The sequence below is a fragment of the Rhinolophus ferrumequinum genome, chromosome 5 (assembly GCF_004115265.2).
Source record: "Rhinolophus ferrumequinum isolate MPI-CBG mRhiFer1 chromosome 5, mRhiFer1_v1.p, whole genome shotgun sequence".
Lineage (NCBI taxonomy): Eukaryota > Metazoa > Chordata > Mammalia > Chiroptera > Rhinolophidae > Rhinolophus > Rhinolophus ferrumequinum.
In genome coordinates, this window is record NC_046288.1 from 50,735,250 (window position 1) to 50,752,714 (window position 17,465).

The window sequence follows — 17,465 nt, forward strand, 5'->3', positions numbered from 1 at the left end:
AGGAAATTGTTGTGTAACTTCCCCCCACCCCTTTGTATGTAAGAGAACTAAGTCCTTGTTAGATGAGAGTTCATTTGCTTCCTTATTTAAGTTATTAATGGTTGGGAAGTACTGATGATAATACCCTACATTTAGAAAGCATATTACAATAATTCTGTGAGGTAGATGATAGAGCAGGTAAAATTTTAAATTTTTTAAATTGTTTTAAAGTATTTAGCATAGTGTCTGCAATAGTGTAGTGACTACTCAGATAATGTGTATTGGTTGAATTATGTTGAGAAACTGAAACCATGAGTCGAGATGTGTGGGAGTTGTAACTTTTCTTGAATAGTGAATCAGTGGCAGAAACAGGAGTGGCACTTTGATTCTCTGTGTCAGTGCTTGTCCAACAGAACATATGAGACATAATTAATTTAAAAATTTCTAGTGAAAGTAAAAAGCGATAGCTGAAATTGATTTTAATAGTGTATTTTATTTAATCTGTTAAATTCAAAATGATAATTTCAACATTAGTGAATGTAAAAGTTATTGAACTCTATCACGTTTTTTTGTCTTTGAAATCGGCATATTTTTATATGACCAGCCACTTTTCAAGTGCTGAGTAGCCACCTGCAGCCAGTGCTGCTTTATTAGACGGCACAGCTCTAGATTTCTCTATCCTTTTTTCTTTGCATGACACCATACTGACACTCTTGACATTTTTTTTTTTGATATCCACAGGGAACTGGGCTGATGGTGTATATATAGTAAATTGCTTGTCATTTGGAGAGAAAATTCATGAAATTAGAAATAAAAAGTCAAAATCATTTTTACCCCTCAGATTTTATAACAAGTTAGAAACTCCAGATTTGGAACCTGCAATAAGTGTATTTTGGCAATACCTAAGGTAGTGGAATGCAGCATGATAGGTATTCACAAGGAAGGATGTATAAACATGTGTCTGAGATTAGACCATACCTAGCAAGCATGGGGTTTAGAAGATTCAGCCTCAGTGGACACGTGTCATTCATTAACCAAAGTCGCCATCATGAAAACCGGCAACCTGACCAAGAAACCCTGAAAGATAGTGCTTTTGCCCTCTGCTGGTCAGACCGAGCAAATGCAGGCATTCTTTTATTGGGGTTCTTACCAGTTCTTGTTTTTCTAATTTGAAATTTAAACTGGCTCTCCATTTTGGTCAAAGATTATCTAAAAAGGCCTACCCCTGTTTTAAAATTTTGGCCTTTTGGGGGGGTGCAATGGCAGGTCTGGACACTTTAATTCATGGTTATATTTCTCATGATGGTTCTGAAAAATTCTCTCCTTAGTGAACTTGGACAAAAACTAAAAAAGTATTTGGAGGGAGAAATGGAATTGCTGTTTTCAAATAAAAAGGAATAGTTTTGTCAGCATTTAAAAGGTTAATAAGTAGTTTCCCTTTGGAGATAAGAAAAAGAAGACACTGTATAAAACTTAATGAAAATCGGCAATTGTTTCTGTGGGCTGTGTCCCTGCCCTCACCCCACATCCACACACACCCCACCCCCAACCACCCAAGAGGTGGGAGACTTCTGGCATGATGTGAAACACCTGTTCTCCTTTAAACTGTTACACCTGGATGAGTAATGGAACTTTGCTTGGTTCCATGATTGCAATTCTAATCCTATTATAGCATAAATGGTGACACTTTTTCTTTTGTAGAAGTGATAACCACGAAATCCAGCCTACGGATATCCCTGTATTTTCCTAAAGAAAACATATGCAGGATGAAATATGCCTAGGACAGTATCTGCCCCAAAGTAGGTGGTTATCAGTAAAATACCTGTCTATTGAATTATTTAAGTAAATAGAATCAGGAGAGGATAAAGTAATTAATATAAGAATCACTGATGGGAATATAAGTTGTGTACTCTTTCCATTGAGCTGTTCAACAGTCCACTGTTGGGTTTTTTTCCCTATGTTTTGAGATTTTTTTTTTTTCCTTTAATTTCAGAAAATAAAGCAGTTGGAGTGATGAAGGCGGGCCATGTATTTACAATTGAGCCAATGATTTGTGAAGGTGAGAAACTAGGATGCTGTAATGTTCTTTAATTGAATTTTTATTTACTTGTTGTTACTCATGACCAGATTAGTAGTCTGCATTACTTCATTTCTTTTTGCTTTATTTCCTCTGCCTGTCCTATCTCAAACTTGATTCAGTATCATGTAGAGAACTGAAAATTGTAAGGGTTGGCAAGAATGCAGTACTTTCTACATGGTAATTCTCCTGCTGTCAGTAGATGCCGAAGTACTTGAATCCTGGTCCCTTTCCATGTAGATCATGTCAAAGGGAACATTGTAATAATTAGGAGCCTCCATCAAGCATGTGTAGAAATTCTTGCTTGGGGGCTAGGTTGGGAGGGTGGAGAGGAGGGAAAAAGTAGAGCCACTCAATTTGAGGCACAGTTTTATGATTTAATTCTCCCCAACTTATGAGATAGGTGCTACGCCATTATACCGAAGAGCAGACTGATCCTTGAAGAGGTTAAGTAACTTGCCTATAGTCCCTGAGCTAGTTACATGGGACAGTTCGTTGGACTCTAACATCCTGAGCTGTTCTGCCTCTTCAGGGTCAGCATTCATGTTGTCAGGTGACATCATGAAAACTGTTGTAGAGAAAGTACCGCACAGTTCTCACTGTTGTTACTCCTTGTGACAGGCACGTGGCAATGATGGTAGACTCTGTGTCATGATTAGAGCCCACTGAGATGTCAGAGTGACAACTGGAGCCTGCTTCATGAAGCCTTCCCTTCCTTTTCTGTTAGTTCTTTGTTGGGATTAGGGGCTGCAGAGTAAGGCAGTACTAGTAGGTACTGTGTCCTGGGCGCTGTATTAAAGGATAACTTTCTGGATCTTTCCAGTCATTTTTATAACCTAATCTTGAGAGTGACAGTTGGTCACTTCTACCAGATTCTCTTCCTTAGAAGTGAGTCCAGTCCACACTCGGGGAGGAGGGGAGCACTGAAGGTTTTGTAGAGGCTGCCGACTGCTAATCTGAACTGAGCGGTCTGCTCAGTTGAAGCACACACTGCTGGTCTTGGACCCTGGCTGTGAAATCCTAACCCGGCGACTGGACAGCGCGCAGCCTTCTTAACCTGATCTTTTGTAAAATCTTTATCCTGCCCACTCCCTGGGGCTGCTATAAGAATTAAGTGAGATGGGCCGCCCCGGTGGCTCAGGTGGTTGGAGCACCGTGCTCCTAACGCCAGGGTTGCCAATTCAATTTCCACATGGGCCAGTGAGCTGCGCCCTCTACAGCTAAGATTGTGAACAACGGCTCTCCCTGGAGCTGGGCTGCCGTGAGCAGCCGGAGATCGGCGTCAGCTGCCATGGGCTGCTGTGTGCTGCCGTGGGCTACCGTGAGCTGCTGTGAGCCACCAGCAACCGACTGCCTCAGCCGGGGGCAGCACAAGGCTCATAATACCAGCATGGGCCAGGGAGCTGTGTCCTACACAACTAGACTGAGAAACAACGGCTTGAATTGGAGGAGGAGAAGAGGCAGAAGAAAGGGGAGGCAAAAAAAAAAAAGAATTAAGTGAGATGATTTATATTAACACATAGTGTCTTGTAAGATGTTGTTTTTGTTATCCTCATAGAATAAAGTTCTTATGTGCAACCAATTGCAAGAGCAGTAAACAATATTAGTAGAGAAAGGCAAGACAGTGAGAAGAAAGTGTTTTTTTGGTTACATACCTATTTTCATCAACTGGCACCTGGGTGGTAAGACATAATGTGATATTTACAGTGGTAAGCAAATAATTTTCTATAGATCCTGTTCATATAATCAGCAAATTGTAACACTGATATATTTCAGTGTAATTCAGGTAGGCTAAATCCCAGTTCCAAAGTCTCACATCCAAAGAGGAATTTGAATTTCCTCAGAATAGCAGCCAAATATATTTGTCTTGATATTAATAACCTGTTTTAGTAGATCACAATAAAATCAAAGTATTATGTCTGAAATCCATTGTGAAAAGGTCATTCACTGTATTGAAAAATAACCATTTACTCATCTTTAGGTGTTTGACAAAGCATGAGTTAACTTTCTTTAAGCTACTTCATATTTTGTTTTTAAACTGGGATTTAATTTTGCAAAAGTAGGTCACTTCAGGGCAGAGTTTATGTTCTGGGATTTGAGTCAGTGAGATCCAATCTTCGATAAAGATTACTAAAATGAAGAATGTATTGAGTTTTTGACATGTAATTTGGAGACAAAGTCTGTCAACACGTACTTGTATAGTAGTATCCAGAATTGCATGCCGTTCTTATTTCCCCTTTGCCTCCCCTCCCCCCTTCTCTCTTTCTCTAGTGTGGCATTGTTTTTTCATTGTCCCCCAGCTCGTTTCACTGTCCCTTCATTTCCTTTCTCTAGTTTCAATCCCTCTCTGTCCCATTCTGTCTCATGATTTCTTTATTCTCTAGCCAATCCCTGTTTCTTTCTCTTTGTCCTGTTTTGGTGACAGGGATGTGGTCTACAAAAATTTCACAGTATAATCTGTTCTCACCATCTGTGTGCCTGCCATTTTACAGTTATATCAGGAATTAAATGTTGTAATAAAAGTCTAAAAAGTTATATTATTTCCTTCGCAATATAAATTGGTTATCGTTTTATCTGGTCAGATGCCAGAGTTATACCAGGAAAGAACTAAATTCATTCATTCAGGTTTTTTTTACTTGTAGTTTTGTGATGAGTAGCTTCAATGTATTTTCTAAAATGAAACCCAGTGCCCTTATTCTGGAGATACCATCTTTATTTGATATTTGGGAAGTATAAAAAATATGAAGTTATAACACACCTGACATAAATTTAAATATCGTATCATTACTTCATTGAACTAAAGACCAAAATGCAGTTGGAAAGGCTTTAGTGGAAACAGTTGAAGTATAAATAAGAATCTTAATAGTGAATTTTCTAATTGGTTTTCTGTGATACCTAAGGATATAGGAGTACAAGCAAATACACTTACCTAGCACTGATTTAGAAAACGGAGTGATGGATTTAAGAAATTGTTTTTGTTGAAGGCGGATGGCAGGATGAAACCTGGCCAGATGGTTGGACTGCGGTTACGAGAGACGGGAAGCGGTCGGCTCAGTTCGAGCACACGCTGCTGGTCACGGACACTGGTTGTGAAATCCTAACCCGGCGACTGGACAGCGCGCGGCCTCACTTCATGTCCCAATTTTAATTTCTCTGGAGATGGCACATCTCAGTAATACCTTCTGGCTGTACTTACACATTTTATTGAGAGTACAGAATGGAAGAGGAAGTTTTTTATTACTTGTTTTGTTTTTGACTAGAGATAAGGAAGGACGACAGCATTTGACGTGTGTCCTCAAGAACTTGTCTTGGGTTTGAAAAAGCCAAGAAGAATAAAGGAAACATTTCTGAACTCCTTTCAGTGCTCCCCTGCCCCCTGCAAAAATGTCTGCACCCATTTTCTCATTTGCCCTTTGAGCACTTTTACTTAAACCTGCTTTTAGTTGCTTTTATCACTGCCACACCTGGGCCATCAAGAGCTAGCTGCTTTCCAGAGGAATGTTGAAGGTGAGAATCCTTGAAACTTTAACAACATATGTTGCTTCAGACTTTTTTATTATATATGTATGGAAATATATATGTATACATTTTAAATTCCATATATATAATTACTGAACACTATGTGACCTGGGGTTTGTGTTGATTCTGCTCGGACAGGATTATATGCTGTCATAAATGGACCCATAGTTTGCAGTGATTTAATTCCCAGTTGGGAATTGGCCTCCCTCCTCCCCCATGCTAATTATTTACGCTTGTAGTTGTGTGTAAGGAAGCACTCAGTCAGTGAGACTTTTCAGTGTAGATAGACTCTGTGTCAGTGAATGGATGTGGCAAAATTCACTTTGGAAAAACGTCATTAGGTTGTTTTAAATCTAGTTAATGGCAAAAATAGCCATGCTCCAAGTAGTAGCTGGCTGTTGCAAAGCATGAGAATTTTGTAATACATTGTCACTTCAGACCTCTATTTGGTCGAAATGGGAGAGAAAAGATCCCTTTCTTCCACTCTATTTTATTTCAAGGGCATACCTTGGAGATATTCAGAGAGGGGTGTAGTCAAAAATTCCAGTACTGTGTTTAGTTCTGCGGAGTCTACCAGCAGCATTTGTTGCACTGTAGAAGCTGATGAGGAAAACCGGTTCTGAAATCTCTCCAGCAGTGAGTAGAGTACATTATTAGGTGGGCTGTTAGATCCCAACATTTAGTAAATCAGGTTGTGATAAGAAAGGAACTTCTTTGAAGACTAGACTGTTCCCTTACAGTAGGGACGCAGCTCTCCTTGGTGTGCTAAAAACACACTTCACCTTTACATCGAACCTCATTAGAAATGACCTCAGCTGCCCAATATCTGTGTTCCTTTAGTTCAGTCCACACGGGAGTGGATCCAGTGAAGACAGATCAAGGTCATTGTCTTAGCGTATACTTGATTACTGGGTATCTGGTGAGTTTCTTGTAAGATAATTTGATACCACTGACATGCTATACGAGAACATCTTTCCCAGAGTGCCTCAGACCTTGATTGCTTTAAAAGAATTATGATAATGTTTTCATTACTTTTATTATTTTAATGATTTAGTAAAGTGACCGAATCTGGTATAGACTTTCGGAGGTATGTGTGTGAAGTTTTTTATCAAATTGTAATATTTGTGAATGGAATGCCTTGCAATATGAATGTTAATATAATGTCTAAAGGGAGATTAAAAAATCTGAGTGATTATCCCGCCATGTAGTCATTAGCTTCACTGCATTTGTTTGTGATTTCAGAGGGAAGTGGTGGAAACGGGGCAGTGGATTACACAATCTAAAATAAACTGACAACCATTTGAATAAAAATACTTTCTCAAGTTTAATGGCTGTATTAAAAATTTCAGTACTGTGTTTAGTTCTGCAGAGTTTACCAGCAGCATTTGAGATGCAACCATATTTTTGAGCGCTATGAAGCCAGAGAATGCTGAATATTTAGGGGAGCATTTTATGTACTGACCATGGAATCAACGGTGTGGGCTGATTCAATGTCTGTCATTAGAAAATAAGCTCAAGGAAAAAAATCCAGGTGGGAAAGATTTTTTTGTTTAAAGATAAAACACTACACTGGCGATGATGTTTTTCTCGGTTTAGGAGATTTTAAAACAAGGGCACTAGTCTAATTGTATATATCTAATTATAAATGTGTATTAGATTTAGATGAGAAAATATCTAGTTTTATCATTTTGCTAACTTTTCAAAATAAGTCAGTGTAGTAACTATTTTTTGTACTCACTTTTAAAGTAATCTTCTTCCTCTGCCAGCCCCCCCCCACAATGGAATTATATTTAGAAGAAGGGAAACATGTTAGCCTTTCATCATCATATTATGTCTTTTGCTGAGAAGATAGATTAAGGTACGTTAGAACTCATGTACCAACACCTTCATACCACTTGCCATCCACATATCAAAGTTAATAGGAAGTGGAGGTTTAGGAGTTTGTCATCTCATCCTGATTCTTCAGTTTGTTCCATAACCACTTCTGATTTTTCACTGGGTTTGGTTAAAATTGAGGTCAGGATGCTCCACTTTGCTAAAGCTCCCAAATACACTGTCATGGTATCTGTAAGCTATTTCTTTTTTTCAAATTCCAATTTTTTTATTTTGAAAATTTCCAAGTTGACAGAAAAGGTGAAAAAGTATAGTACAATGAAATCATGATCCTTTTCCTGTATTCAACAATTGTTATTTTGCCATATTTCTCCAAGCACTTTTCCTTTGAAAGAAGTGTCACCCATGACTTCACCCATTACTGTTACCGCATGTCTCTCTTAAAACATAAGGACATTTCCTACGTGATCAAAATACAATTATCACACCAAAGGAATTTATTGACACTGATACAGAATTGCCTAATGTATAGTACATATTCAAACTTGAGTCTCAGTTTCCCCCAAAATATCCTTTAAAGCTAATCATCTTCTTTTTTTAAAACCCAGGATCCAAACCCATGACACTTGGTTGTCATGTATGTAGTCTTCTTTACTCTGGAACAAATCTCCCACCGTTTTGGAAAAAATGAAATTGACACGTGAAAAGCAGGCGAGTTAGCTTGTGGAAGGCTGTATTTCTCTGTTTCTCATGAGTAGGTTCAGGATAAACATTTTGGCAGAAGACTCCTTATGTAGGCTGTGGTATCTCATTCATTGCATTACATCGGGAAGCACATAAAATTATTGTCGCAGTATTGCCAATACAAGTTTGATCATTTGGTTTCTGGAAGATCTTTTCATTTTAAGAATATCTTTTTCATAAGCAAGTAATCTGGGAGGAGATACTTGGAGACCATTACCATTTGGATATCCTGTTCACTTGATGGTTTTAGCATTCATTGATAATCCTTATAAGAATCCATTGTATTACACTAGTGGCTGCAAATTGAGACTTTAGAAATCTAGTATTCCATCTACATTATTAGCTGGCACTCTTACAAAAAAACACTTTTTTTTCCACCCGCTTTTTATGAATATCAATGTGGGCTCATCGATTCTTTTTAAACATTCCATTTAAGTTACTGTAACGGTCCCACATTTGGTCAGCAAGACCTGTAAGCTTCTTTGTGGGTCATCTTGACCTGTGCCTGTCAGTGTGAGCACTTTCTTGCTTTTTGCTGTATGAGATGTTTTAGGGTATCAACACTTTGCCTGTGGCAGACTGGGAATTGGCTGTTTCTCCAGGGAAGAAGCCTACTTTCTTTTCTTCTGAATGGTACTTTGAAATCAAGATATGGGTGCTACTAGGGAACTAGGGAACAGAGCCAAGAAATGCATTTTCTACATATCATGAGTTCCTCCTGATACTTTTCTTTCAAATCTAACATTCATCTTCCTTACCCTCCCCTGTTCCATATTTGTATCTTCCTTCTCTCATGGGGAGAACTTTGGTTTTGAACAAATCAGTATTTACCTACTTGTTTGATTCTACATTTAAGAATCAATTTAGTCAGTGCAAAATTTATGATTCTTTTTACTTTTGAAACATCTCACTAAGAGGGTGAAGAGTATTGGTTTAAAAATTATTTGAAGTAATTAATTTTGATCCTACTGTATTCTAAATTTCATAAACCGTGAGCTACTTTTTAACAATGAATGCAGTGAATCTTGAGGGGCAAAACATATAGTAGGAGGGGGTCGGATATTTTAGTGATCTGGGAGTTCGAAATGTTGGAACTGTCTTGAGATAATGGGATAAGATTCGATTGACACTTGATGGTATTTGACTTCTAAGCTCTAGCTCAGAAGACTCATGACTCATTTTCCAGTATAGTAGGAAAAACACCTGGACATTTGTGTTTTAGGAACAAATTGTTTCATAATCAGTGTAGGCTGCAGTATGCTAGTATTCTAAAAGTTACTCGTGTTTTGTTTCATTTTAAAAATGAGCATCTAAAGTCGGCCTAGCAGCACATACTCCATGCACTCCATGCATGGAAATTCTCTGGCCCCACTGTTTGAACTCCAAGGGGCAAGCAACTTTAGGCAGCCTCATCCTTTACTTCTTTTTGGTGCTAAGTATGGAAATGAAAAACAGTGGTTTGCATTTGGTTATTTTGCTATAGAGAGCAGAAATAAGATGGCATTGGATACCTGTTACAGGCTGCTGCTCCTTTTGGGCACTGGGTGAGCAACAGTAGAACTATCTCTGGCAGTTCCGTGGTTATATTAAAAATGTGTCAACACTGGTACATGTTAGTAAATGTGCCCAAAAGTCACTATGTGGAACACTCAAGAAAAGCTTCCTGGACAGATTTTCACGGGTGATTAGCCCTTTATTGTCACTCCAGCCTCCTCATCTCACTGCCAACCACAAACACATGCCAATACAGGACTGACTATATTGCTCCAAAACGTGTGGGCACATTTGTACTACTGTGTCACGAGAAGAGCGCAAGACCAACAGGCAGCTCTTATTTCTCCAATTTTTTCACTGGATGCATGGCTGGGAGGACGAGTCACCATACTTCTCTGTAGAGATCTTCTGTCTGTTGGATGATACCAGGACTTCGCAACTCTTTTATTCTATCCCGGGGGTGCCAAAAAAATGTATACGCATAACATGTATTCATCTTTTGTTACTGGTATATATTGAGTATTACAATTTTAATACAGTTTTTTCCTTTTTTAAGATGTGTATACATTTTTTGGGCACTCTCTGTATAGAGTGTGACTGCAAAGCCAGTTTGCTTTATTTCAGTAGTTGAGTGAGAGGTCAACAAAATTCAGGCTAGAACTTTTAAAACTTTATTAGTAATACGAACCCTGGGTAATTATCAGGTTAAATATAGCCAAGGATAAGAACTTTTAGTATTAAAATGTAGACTCAAGAAAGAGATCAACATATTTTTTAAGCGAATTTCTACTGTTTTAACATAGTTTGATGTTTTTGGTATTTCATGTCTAAACTAGAGGTAGTTCTGTGGTGGGTTAGCGCTCCTTTCTTGATAGGAACATGTGCATATTTACCTCATTTCAAGGAATTCTGTTGTGTCCAGTTTGATAAAAATCAATCTGCTTAAAAGCCCATCCCATCTGCTTTGTTCCCATAAAGAAAAGTTCCACCAAAAGAGATTGGCATAATGGAGGATTTTGTATGTTCACTTCATAGTTGTTCCTCTGAAGACACGATTTCCTTAGTATAGTTCTATGCATGTATTATCTGTATAACTTTTTTTTCCCCCAGTACCAGTTAAGTGCTTATTTTCCCAGGGAAAAGAGGGGAAGGGAAAGGGTCAGCATGTGTGTTACACAGTGACAGCAAGTGGAAGTACCCGGCACAGCAAAATCAACCATCAGAAGTGGGGCTCAGTTCCTGCAGATCTGAAATGAGGGGAAGGGATCCGGGAAAGAACAGACAGGTACATACTTTCCTATCCTCCCCACCTCCCCACCTAAATTCAAGATTTCACACAAAGCTTTGGTTTCTAGCAGCAAACATGGAGTTCCATGTGTTCGTCCAATCTTGTGGCTACTTTGACATAAGTTTCTTGCACCTGCATAAAAGTTCCTGAGTGATTTGGATATACATTCATCTTCTCTTACTTGGTCTCCTGACCTACTTTCAAAATGGAAGCCCCTCTCATTGCTTCTCTCTACCCGAGGATTAGAGATTAAAATAGGCTTGATCTACCCAAATGCAGCAATCTAAGTGTTCGATATGAGTAACATACCAAGGAATAGTCTTAACTTGGGAAAATGGGAACAAGGGATGGAGTATTAGCTTCTTCAGGGTTTCTGCACAAATCATTTGAGTTGGGGAGATACCCCACAAATTAAGCGTGTATGTGTGGGCTTTGGCGGGAAGCTGGGTAGGAGGTAGGGTAGAGTCACGTTGTTAGGACAGAAGATCTGGTCCAAAATAGAGGAAGGGGAAACAAAAAGAAGGTTGGTTCAAGACCCCCACTTCAAGAAGAGGGATCCTCAAGTTTATGTTTCAGATCATTTTTGACTGGTACACAACCTTTTGTCAAAGATGCTTTGGCTATTTTTCTCAATACAATAAGGTTTGTAAACAATAAAACCACAAAAGAATAGGGAGAAAGAATATTTACACAAACTAGGCCACCTAGCAATCACCAAATGAGCTACTCGAGAAGTCCTACAAAGCCCAGACAAACACAGTAACTAGAGGGGGGCAGTAATTGGGGGAAGACAAGAACCCAAGATCAGACACACCTCACCCAATGCGTTCTAGTGCATTTTCCCATTTCAACACAGAGGTAGGTTTCCGGTGATCTCACAGCACGTAAATGGAACCCCTTTTTCTCCTTTAGTTACCATGACACTAACCTCTGCTGCAGCCTGGCAGGACACTGGCCCTGGGCACCACCAAGAAGCCATCGCTATCATCTCTCGAAGCCAAGGAGGAAAAGCCCAGAGTTTTTTAAGATTAAGGAATTTAGTCCTTGTTTCATATATCCATCCCTGGGCAGCTCAAGATGGGTACAGAACTATGGTTCTTAAAACCTATCTTTATCAACTCATATTTTTTACAAACACGCACATAACCTTGTGCATTGTAGGCCTAACCCAATCCTGTGAAGGATGGAGCTGGTATGTAAAGCGAGTCCCAAACCCCAGGATTAGAGGTCTGGAGCAGGAATCCTTTATTACACATATAGACCCCTCACCTAATCTTGGCTTCCCCTCTGCGCCTTTCACCTGGCCCAGCCTCTCCTAACTTCTGCACTGCCTATTCCTGTTCAGACCAATTTCCAGTCTTCCAGTAGGAGATCCAGCATGTGGCCACCCAATTAAAACCTAGTATTCCACGTTAAGGAGGGGTTTCAAGAGGACACTATGGCAGAAAAGCCAGCTCTCATTGGCAAAAATGAAGTAATTCAATAGGATATACACTCCAGATAGTTCTCCCTGGTGATAAAACAACAAAAAGTATTCCTGCTGTGCAGACCTGGAGCTGCTGCCCACTTATCCCTGAGAGTGTTCGTGTATGAGAACACAGTGCAGGAATGAGGGCTTTTGATTAAAATACACAAAAAATACTAAACCAGAATATTTATGTTATGAAAATGTTGAAATGCACCAGATAATGTCATTTGCACACAGTGCATTTAGCATCCTGGAGAAAGTGGGACCTGAGGTGCAGTTGTCTAAGGGATCATATAAAGTTGTATGGGCTCCCGAATAGGGTGGGATGAGCTTAGGAGCAGCAGGTCTGCAAGCCGTTCCCCCAACCACCCCATTTGCCTGTCATCACAACCCTTCTCTTGGGACAGTTCTCAGCACCCTATTCCAAGAGGGTTATGAGACAGGATGTGGAAAAATCTACCTTACCCCTGAGAGGTGACCTCCCACAGAATGTAGTCGTTTGTGCGTCGGGTGCATCAATCTGATCTCAGCTTAATCTTTTCACTGTGGCATGGGAAATATGACATAGCCTTCTTTAAAAGGAAAACAACTTCTCCAGCTCATTTTCAAAAGCTGGAGATTCTGGGGGTGGAGACTCAGACAGCATTCAGGGCTTTAGGGCCTGAAGTCCTCACATACATTTGGATAGAGCACGATTGGAGTTTTTGTACCTTACCCCTTCCCTTCCTGTCAAGAGGGAAGAGAGGGTGATGCTGTGGACCCCGGCCCGAGATACATGCAGTGCCAACTTCCCTGTTCCCAGCCTATCCCCACTTTCTCCATTCTGCCCATTGATGCCTGCTCCTTGAAATTGACTGATCTTAAAAGGATAGCGCCCCTGCCACCCACTGTGGCTAATTCTGGGCCTCTGGGAGCAGGGTAGGGCTATGGATCTCTTCTTCCTCCGGAAAGTAGGCTGGCTTGCACTGTGAACGGGAGGCCACTATATGGCTGATGCTCTGGCAGAAGTGGCACGTCTTGGGCTGGGGTGGCAGTTTGTATTCCTCGGCATGATGGTCTAGACCTCCGCAGTTGTAGCACCTTGTTTCCCTTTCACGTTCTTCCCTTTTGGCTGCCTCGCACTCCCAATACAGAACAGCCCATGTGGGCGGGTGACTGCAATACATTTGAGGCCCTTGGCGGACTTGATACCCTCCTCCAGGCTCCAGAAGCCGTCCATGCGCAGTTTACTCTGGTGCACAAAAACATCCACTGGGGGGCGAGCGCGATCCCAGTGCGGGCGGTCCTGGACGGGAAGCAGAAACCCGCGAGCACGTGGAACCGCTTGCAGATGCCGGCACCGTGCAGCAGCTGCGGCTCCTCTGCCGCCCCGAACGCGTCTTCCCGCGCCGCCTCCGGCGCCTTGGCGCAGCCACCCGCCAGTGCTGGTTTGACGCAGAGCTCCTGGTGGTGGCTAAGCCCGCGGCCCAGGCCCAGGTCGTGCGGCTGCTGGCTCCCAGAGAAGTCCCGAGACAAAGGAGTAGGTCGGAGAAGACGCTGCTACATCTTCCCCAGCCTAAATAAATATACTTAAAATGTTTTCCAAATGTGTTTGTGGTATACTTTTTCTAAAGGGTATTTGCTAACAAAGAATTTGACCTTGCATATTTATCGAAACAACATTGTCTGAATCCAAAGTTGGTCTTTTCTCCTGGGTCAGCAAAGCTTCTTTAGGCCCAAAGAACTGTCAGTTTCTTTTGGACTCTGATCATCAGCCCACTAGGAAGATTCGTAGCCAAGCAGAAAGTGTTCTGGAACATTCTGTGCATGTAAATTATGTTCCTCCTTCCTCAAATCAACAAGACATTTTGAGAATTACCAGCTACATACAATTTTGCATTCAAATGGGATAAATGGAAATAGCATTATGTGTATTTTTTTGGAGCCGTTTTTGTTTGGTGTAAGTTGTAAACACTTTAACTGGCTCCATGTGACAGTTTTGAACATAATGTCGTTTTTTACCCCGTATCTCCATCCCCCTAAAACCCTGTGACTTTACACATTCTACTTTATGTTGTTAGCTCCCTGTGTTAATGTAATAAAGAACTTGTTCCAAGTCAGACATGTCTGTATATGGACTTTCTCCAGAGAACATCAGTAGGTAAGTATGAAAATGGAAATACAAGTAAAATTTGAAAAATGTTAGGTATGTGAAAATTTTTCAATAAAAAATAAAGCTGCTTAAGTTTCTATAAAATTTTAGATCCTTAAAAATACATTTTACTATTGTTTATGAAATATTCAGTGGAAGTTAATAGTCATATGTATTAAAATTATACCTTTTGTGCAAGATAGCAGTTTAAAGATATTTTCAAAAAATTGCCAGCAATACTTCTAAGGTGATAGAATCCTAATTGTGGACAGCCAGGATGGATTTGCTGACAACGCTTAGTGAATGGGTTTCAGCCCTGTGTTGTACCCGTCCTTTCCTCCGAAAATTATTTGGTTCAGCAGTATACATAACATCCTAATGCCATTGAAGAGGATGTATTAAAAGAATCTTAACAAAGAAGACTTTATACGTATAGTCCCATGATGCAAGAATCCTAGTAAGGATCTTGTAAAATTGATTCTCTATGCTGGTTCTTTCAGACAATGTGCTTTCCGCCAGGAAATGCTCATATTTGTTAAACTGAATTAGCTGGCTCAAGAATATGTACATACTGGGACAGAAATGAAAACTGAACTCCCTAATCGATCAGCTACAAGAATTGGAGTTACATTATTTTAATGTCTTTCAAACTGCTTTACTTTTTCTTATATTGGTGAACATGAAAATATTTGCCATTCTCATTCATGTAGAACTTATGTATGAGAAGAAAAAGGAAATGGAAAAAACTTTAAAAATAATTATTAGCTCTCCTCCATTACTACCCTGCATGCCCATTTTGTTATTGCAATTGCCCAAGGCAATAACATATTTTGTTCCTGGAAGGCTCAGCTAAACCAAAACAGATTAAAAGCACATTTCCTACAGCTGGAGTAGAAGCTAGTTTTAATTTTCCCTTTCTTCCCGTTCACCCAGGACTTAACAGTGGTCACCTGGTTTTGGGGGAGGAAAGTGTAGCTTTTCTTATATAATTTTCTCTACTATTATATTTGAATTTCTTAACTCTTGGATATATTGCTTTCATGTGTTTATTTTTATGTCATTGGATTACCTGGATGGTAAGACTACGGATCATGTTTGTTTGCTTTTATCCTGAGCAGTCTTTATACTGCTCAGGATAAAAACAACAACAAAAACGTACCACCACCAGGAAAAGACAGATTTTACTATGCTAAAATAAAAATAAATATATATAAAATATATATTAAAATAAAATTAAAAACAAAAAATTAGCATCTAGAATAAAGACCTCCTAAGAATTACTCAGAAAAAGAAATAATCCAATAGAAAAATGGTCAAAGGATGTGAAGAGATACTTCACAGACAATGGAAGACAAATGGCCAATAGAATGAGACTTTGGTAATTGAGAGAAATGCAAACTAAAGTCACGATGAAATACCATTTCACACTCATCTGATTTGCAAAAATTTCGAATGACTTTGAAGAGCAATTTGGCAATTTCGAGTAAAGGTAAAATGTGCTTATTCTAAGCAACTAATACATTGAGCACAATGTGCAAGAATGTTCCACCACTGTTGTTAACAATACAGAAACAGCTTTGAAAATAACTTTATGCCATCATCACCTGGAAAAGATAGATTCTGATAGCTCATATAATTGAATATTATAGCACGGTATTAAAATTAATGAATGACAGCTTCACATACAACATGGATTAAGCACACAACACAGTTAAGCATACAGTCAGTGGAAAATGAAAGTTGCAGAATGAGACAGTATCTGGGTTAAAACATGCACAATACTGACGACTAGAGGGTTTATGGATATGTCCAGGCATATCTTGCAGATCCTGCAGGTTCAGTGCTAGACTACTGCAGGAAAGCAAATATTGCAATAGAGTCACACGAATTTTGGGGTTGCCCTGTGTATATAATAGTTGTTTATACTGTAATCTATTAAGTGTGCAATAGCATTATGTCTGAAAAAACAATGAACATACCTTAACTCAAAATACTTTATCGCTAAAATATGCTAACCATTATTCAGCGAGTTGTCATCATTTTGTTGGTGGAGGGTCTTGCCTCGATGTTGATGGCTGTTGACTTATCAGGGTGGTTGGTGGCTGCTGACGGTTGGGCCAACGGTGGCAATGCCTTAAAATAAGACAGCAGTGACGTTGGCCACATCAATTGACTCTCCCTTTCACAAACAATTTCTCTGTAGCATGTGATGTATTTGACAGCATTTTACCACATCATTTTTCAAAATCGGAGTCAGTCCTCAAACCCGGATCAGTATCAACCAAGTTTATGTAATGTTCTAAGTCTTTGTCGTCAACAATCTTCATAGCGTCTTCACCAGATTTCATTTCTAGACCACTTTATTCGCTCACCCATAAGAAGAAATTCATCCAGTTTCATCAGAGATTGCAAAAATTCAAATCTTCAGGCTCCACTTCCGATTGTTTTCTTGAATTTCCACATCTGCATTTACTTCCTCCACTGAAGGCTTGAAACCCTGAGTCATCCATGAAGGCTGGAGATAACTTCTTCCAAACTCCTGTGAATTTTATTTTGACCTCTTCCATGAATAAATGTTTTTTTTCTTAAGCTAACTTTTCTTTATTATGGATTAATCTTAGATCACGTGAACTTGAAAAGCATGAGTTAGTTTCTGTATTGCTAAGAATTTTAGAATACCCAATCCTTACAAGCGCTTGCCTTTAAGTTAATTTCAACAATACCATCTGGAGGTAGAAAATTGTCTCACATTTGCAACATACATATATAGACTCACGACGACAGACACAGAGAACTTTTAGCCATGACAAAAACTTTCTGGTTTATAAAAGAACAGTTGCCTCCCACGAATGTAATTAATGGCATCTAGATTGGTGACTCCTTCCTAGGATTTCAATTTACTTTGCCCAAGCCCATCAGAGGAATCACTATA

The 17,465-nt window shown here is 39.5% G+C and overlaps 1 protein-coding gene and 1 pseudogene across 1 annotated transcript in view; one reads left to right on the forward strand and one right to left on the reverse strand.

Annotated features, from left to right (window-relative positions):
- Positions 1 to 6,770, forward strand: part of METAP1 (methionyl aminopeptidase 1) — a 63,048-nt gene extending 56,278 nt beyond the window's left edge. The window contains exons 10-11 of the mRNA XM_033106647.1: positions 1,973 to 2,038; positions 5,041 to 6,770. Coding sequence (XP_032962538.1) covers positions 1,973 to 2,038; positions 5,041 to 5,204 — 230 coding nt within the window. The 3' untranslated portion in view covers positions 5,205 to 6,770. The remainder of the gene's footprint in view (positions 1 to 1,972; positions 2,039 to 5,040) is intronic.
- A 6,245-nt stretch (positions 6,771 to 13,015) lies between these two features.
- Positions 13,016 to 15,626, reverse strand: LOC117022097 (protein lin-28 homolog A-like; annotated as a pseudogene).
- Between the last annotated feature and the right edge of the window lie 1,839 nt (positions 15,627 to 17,465).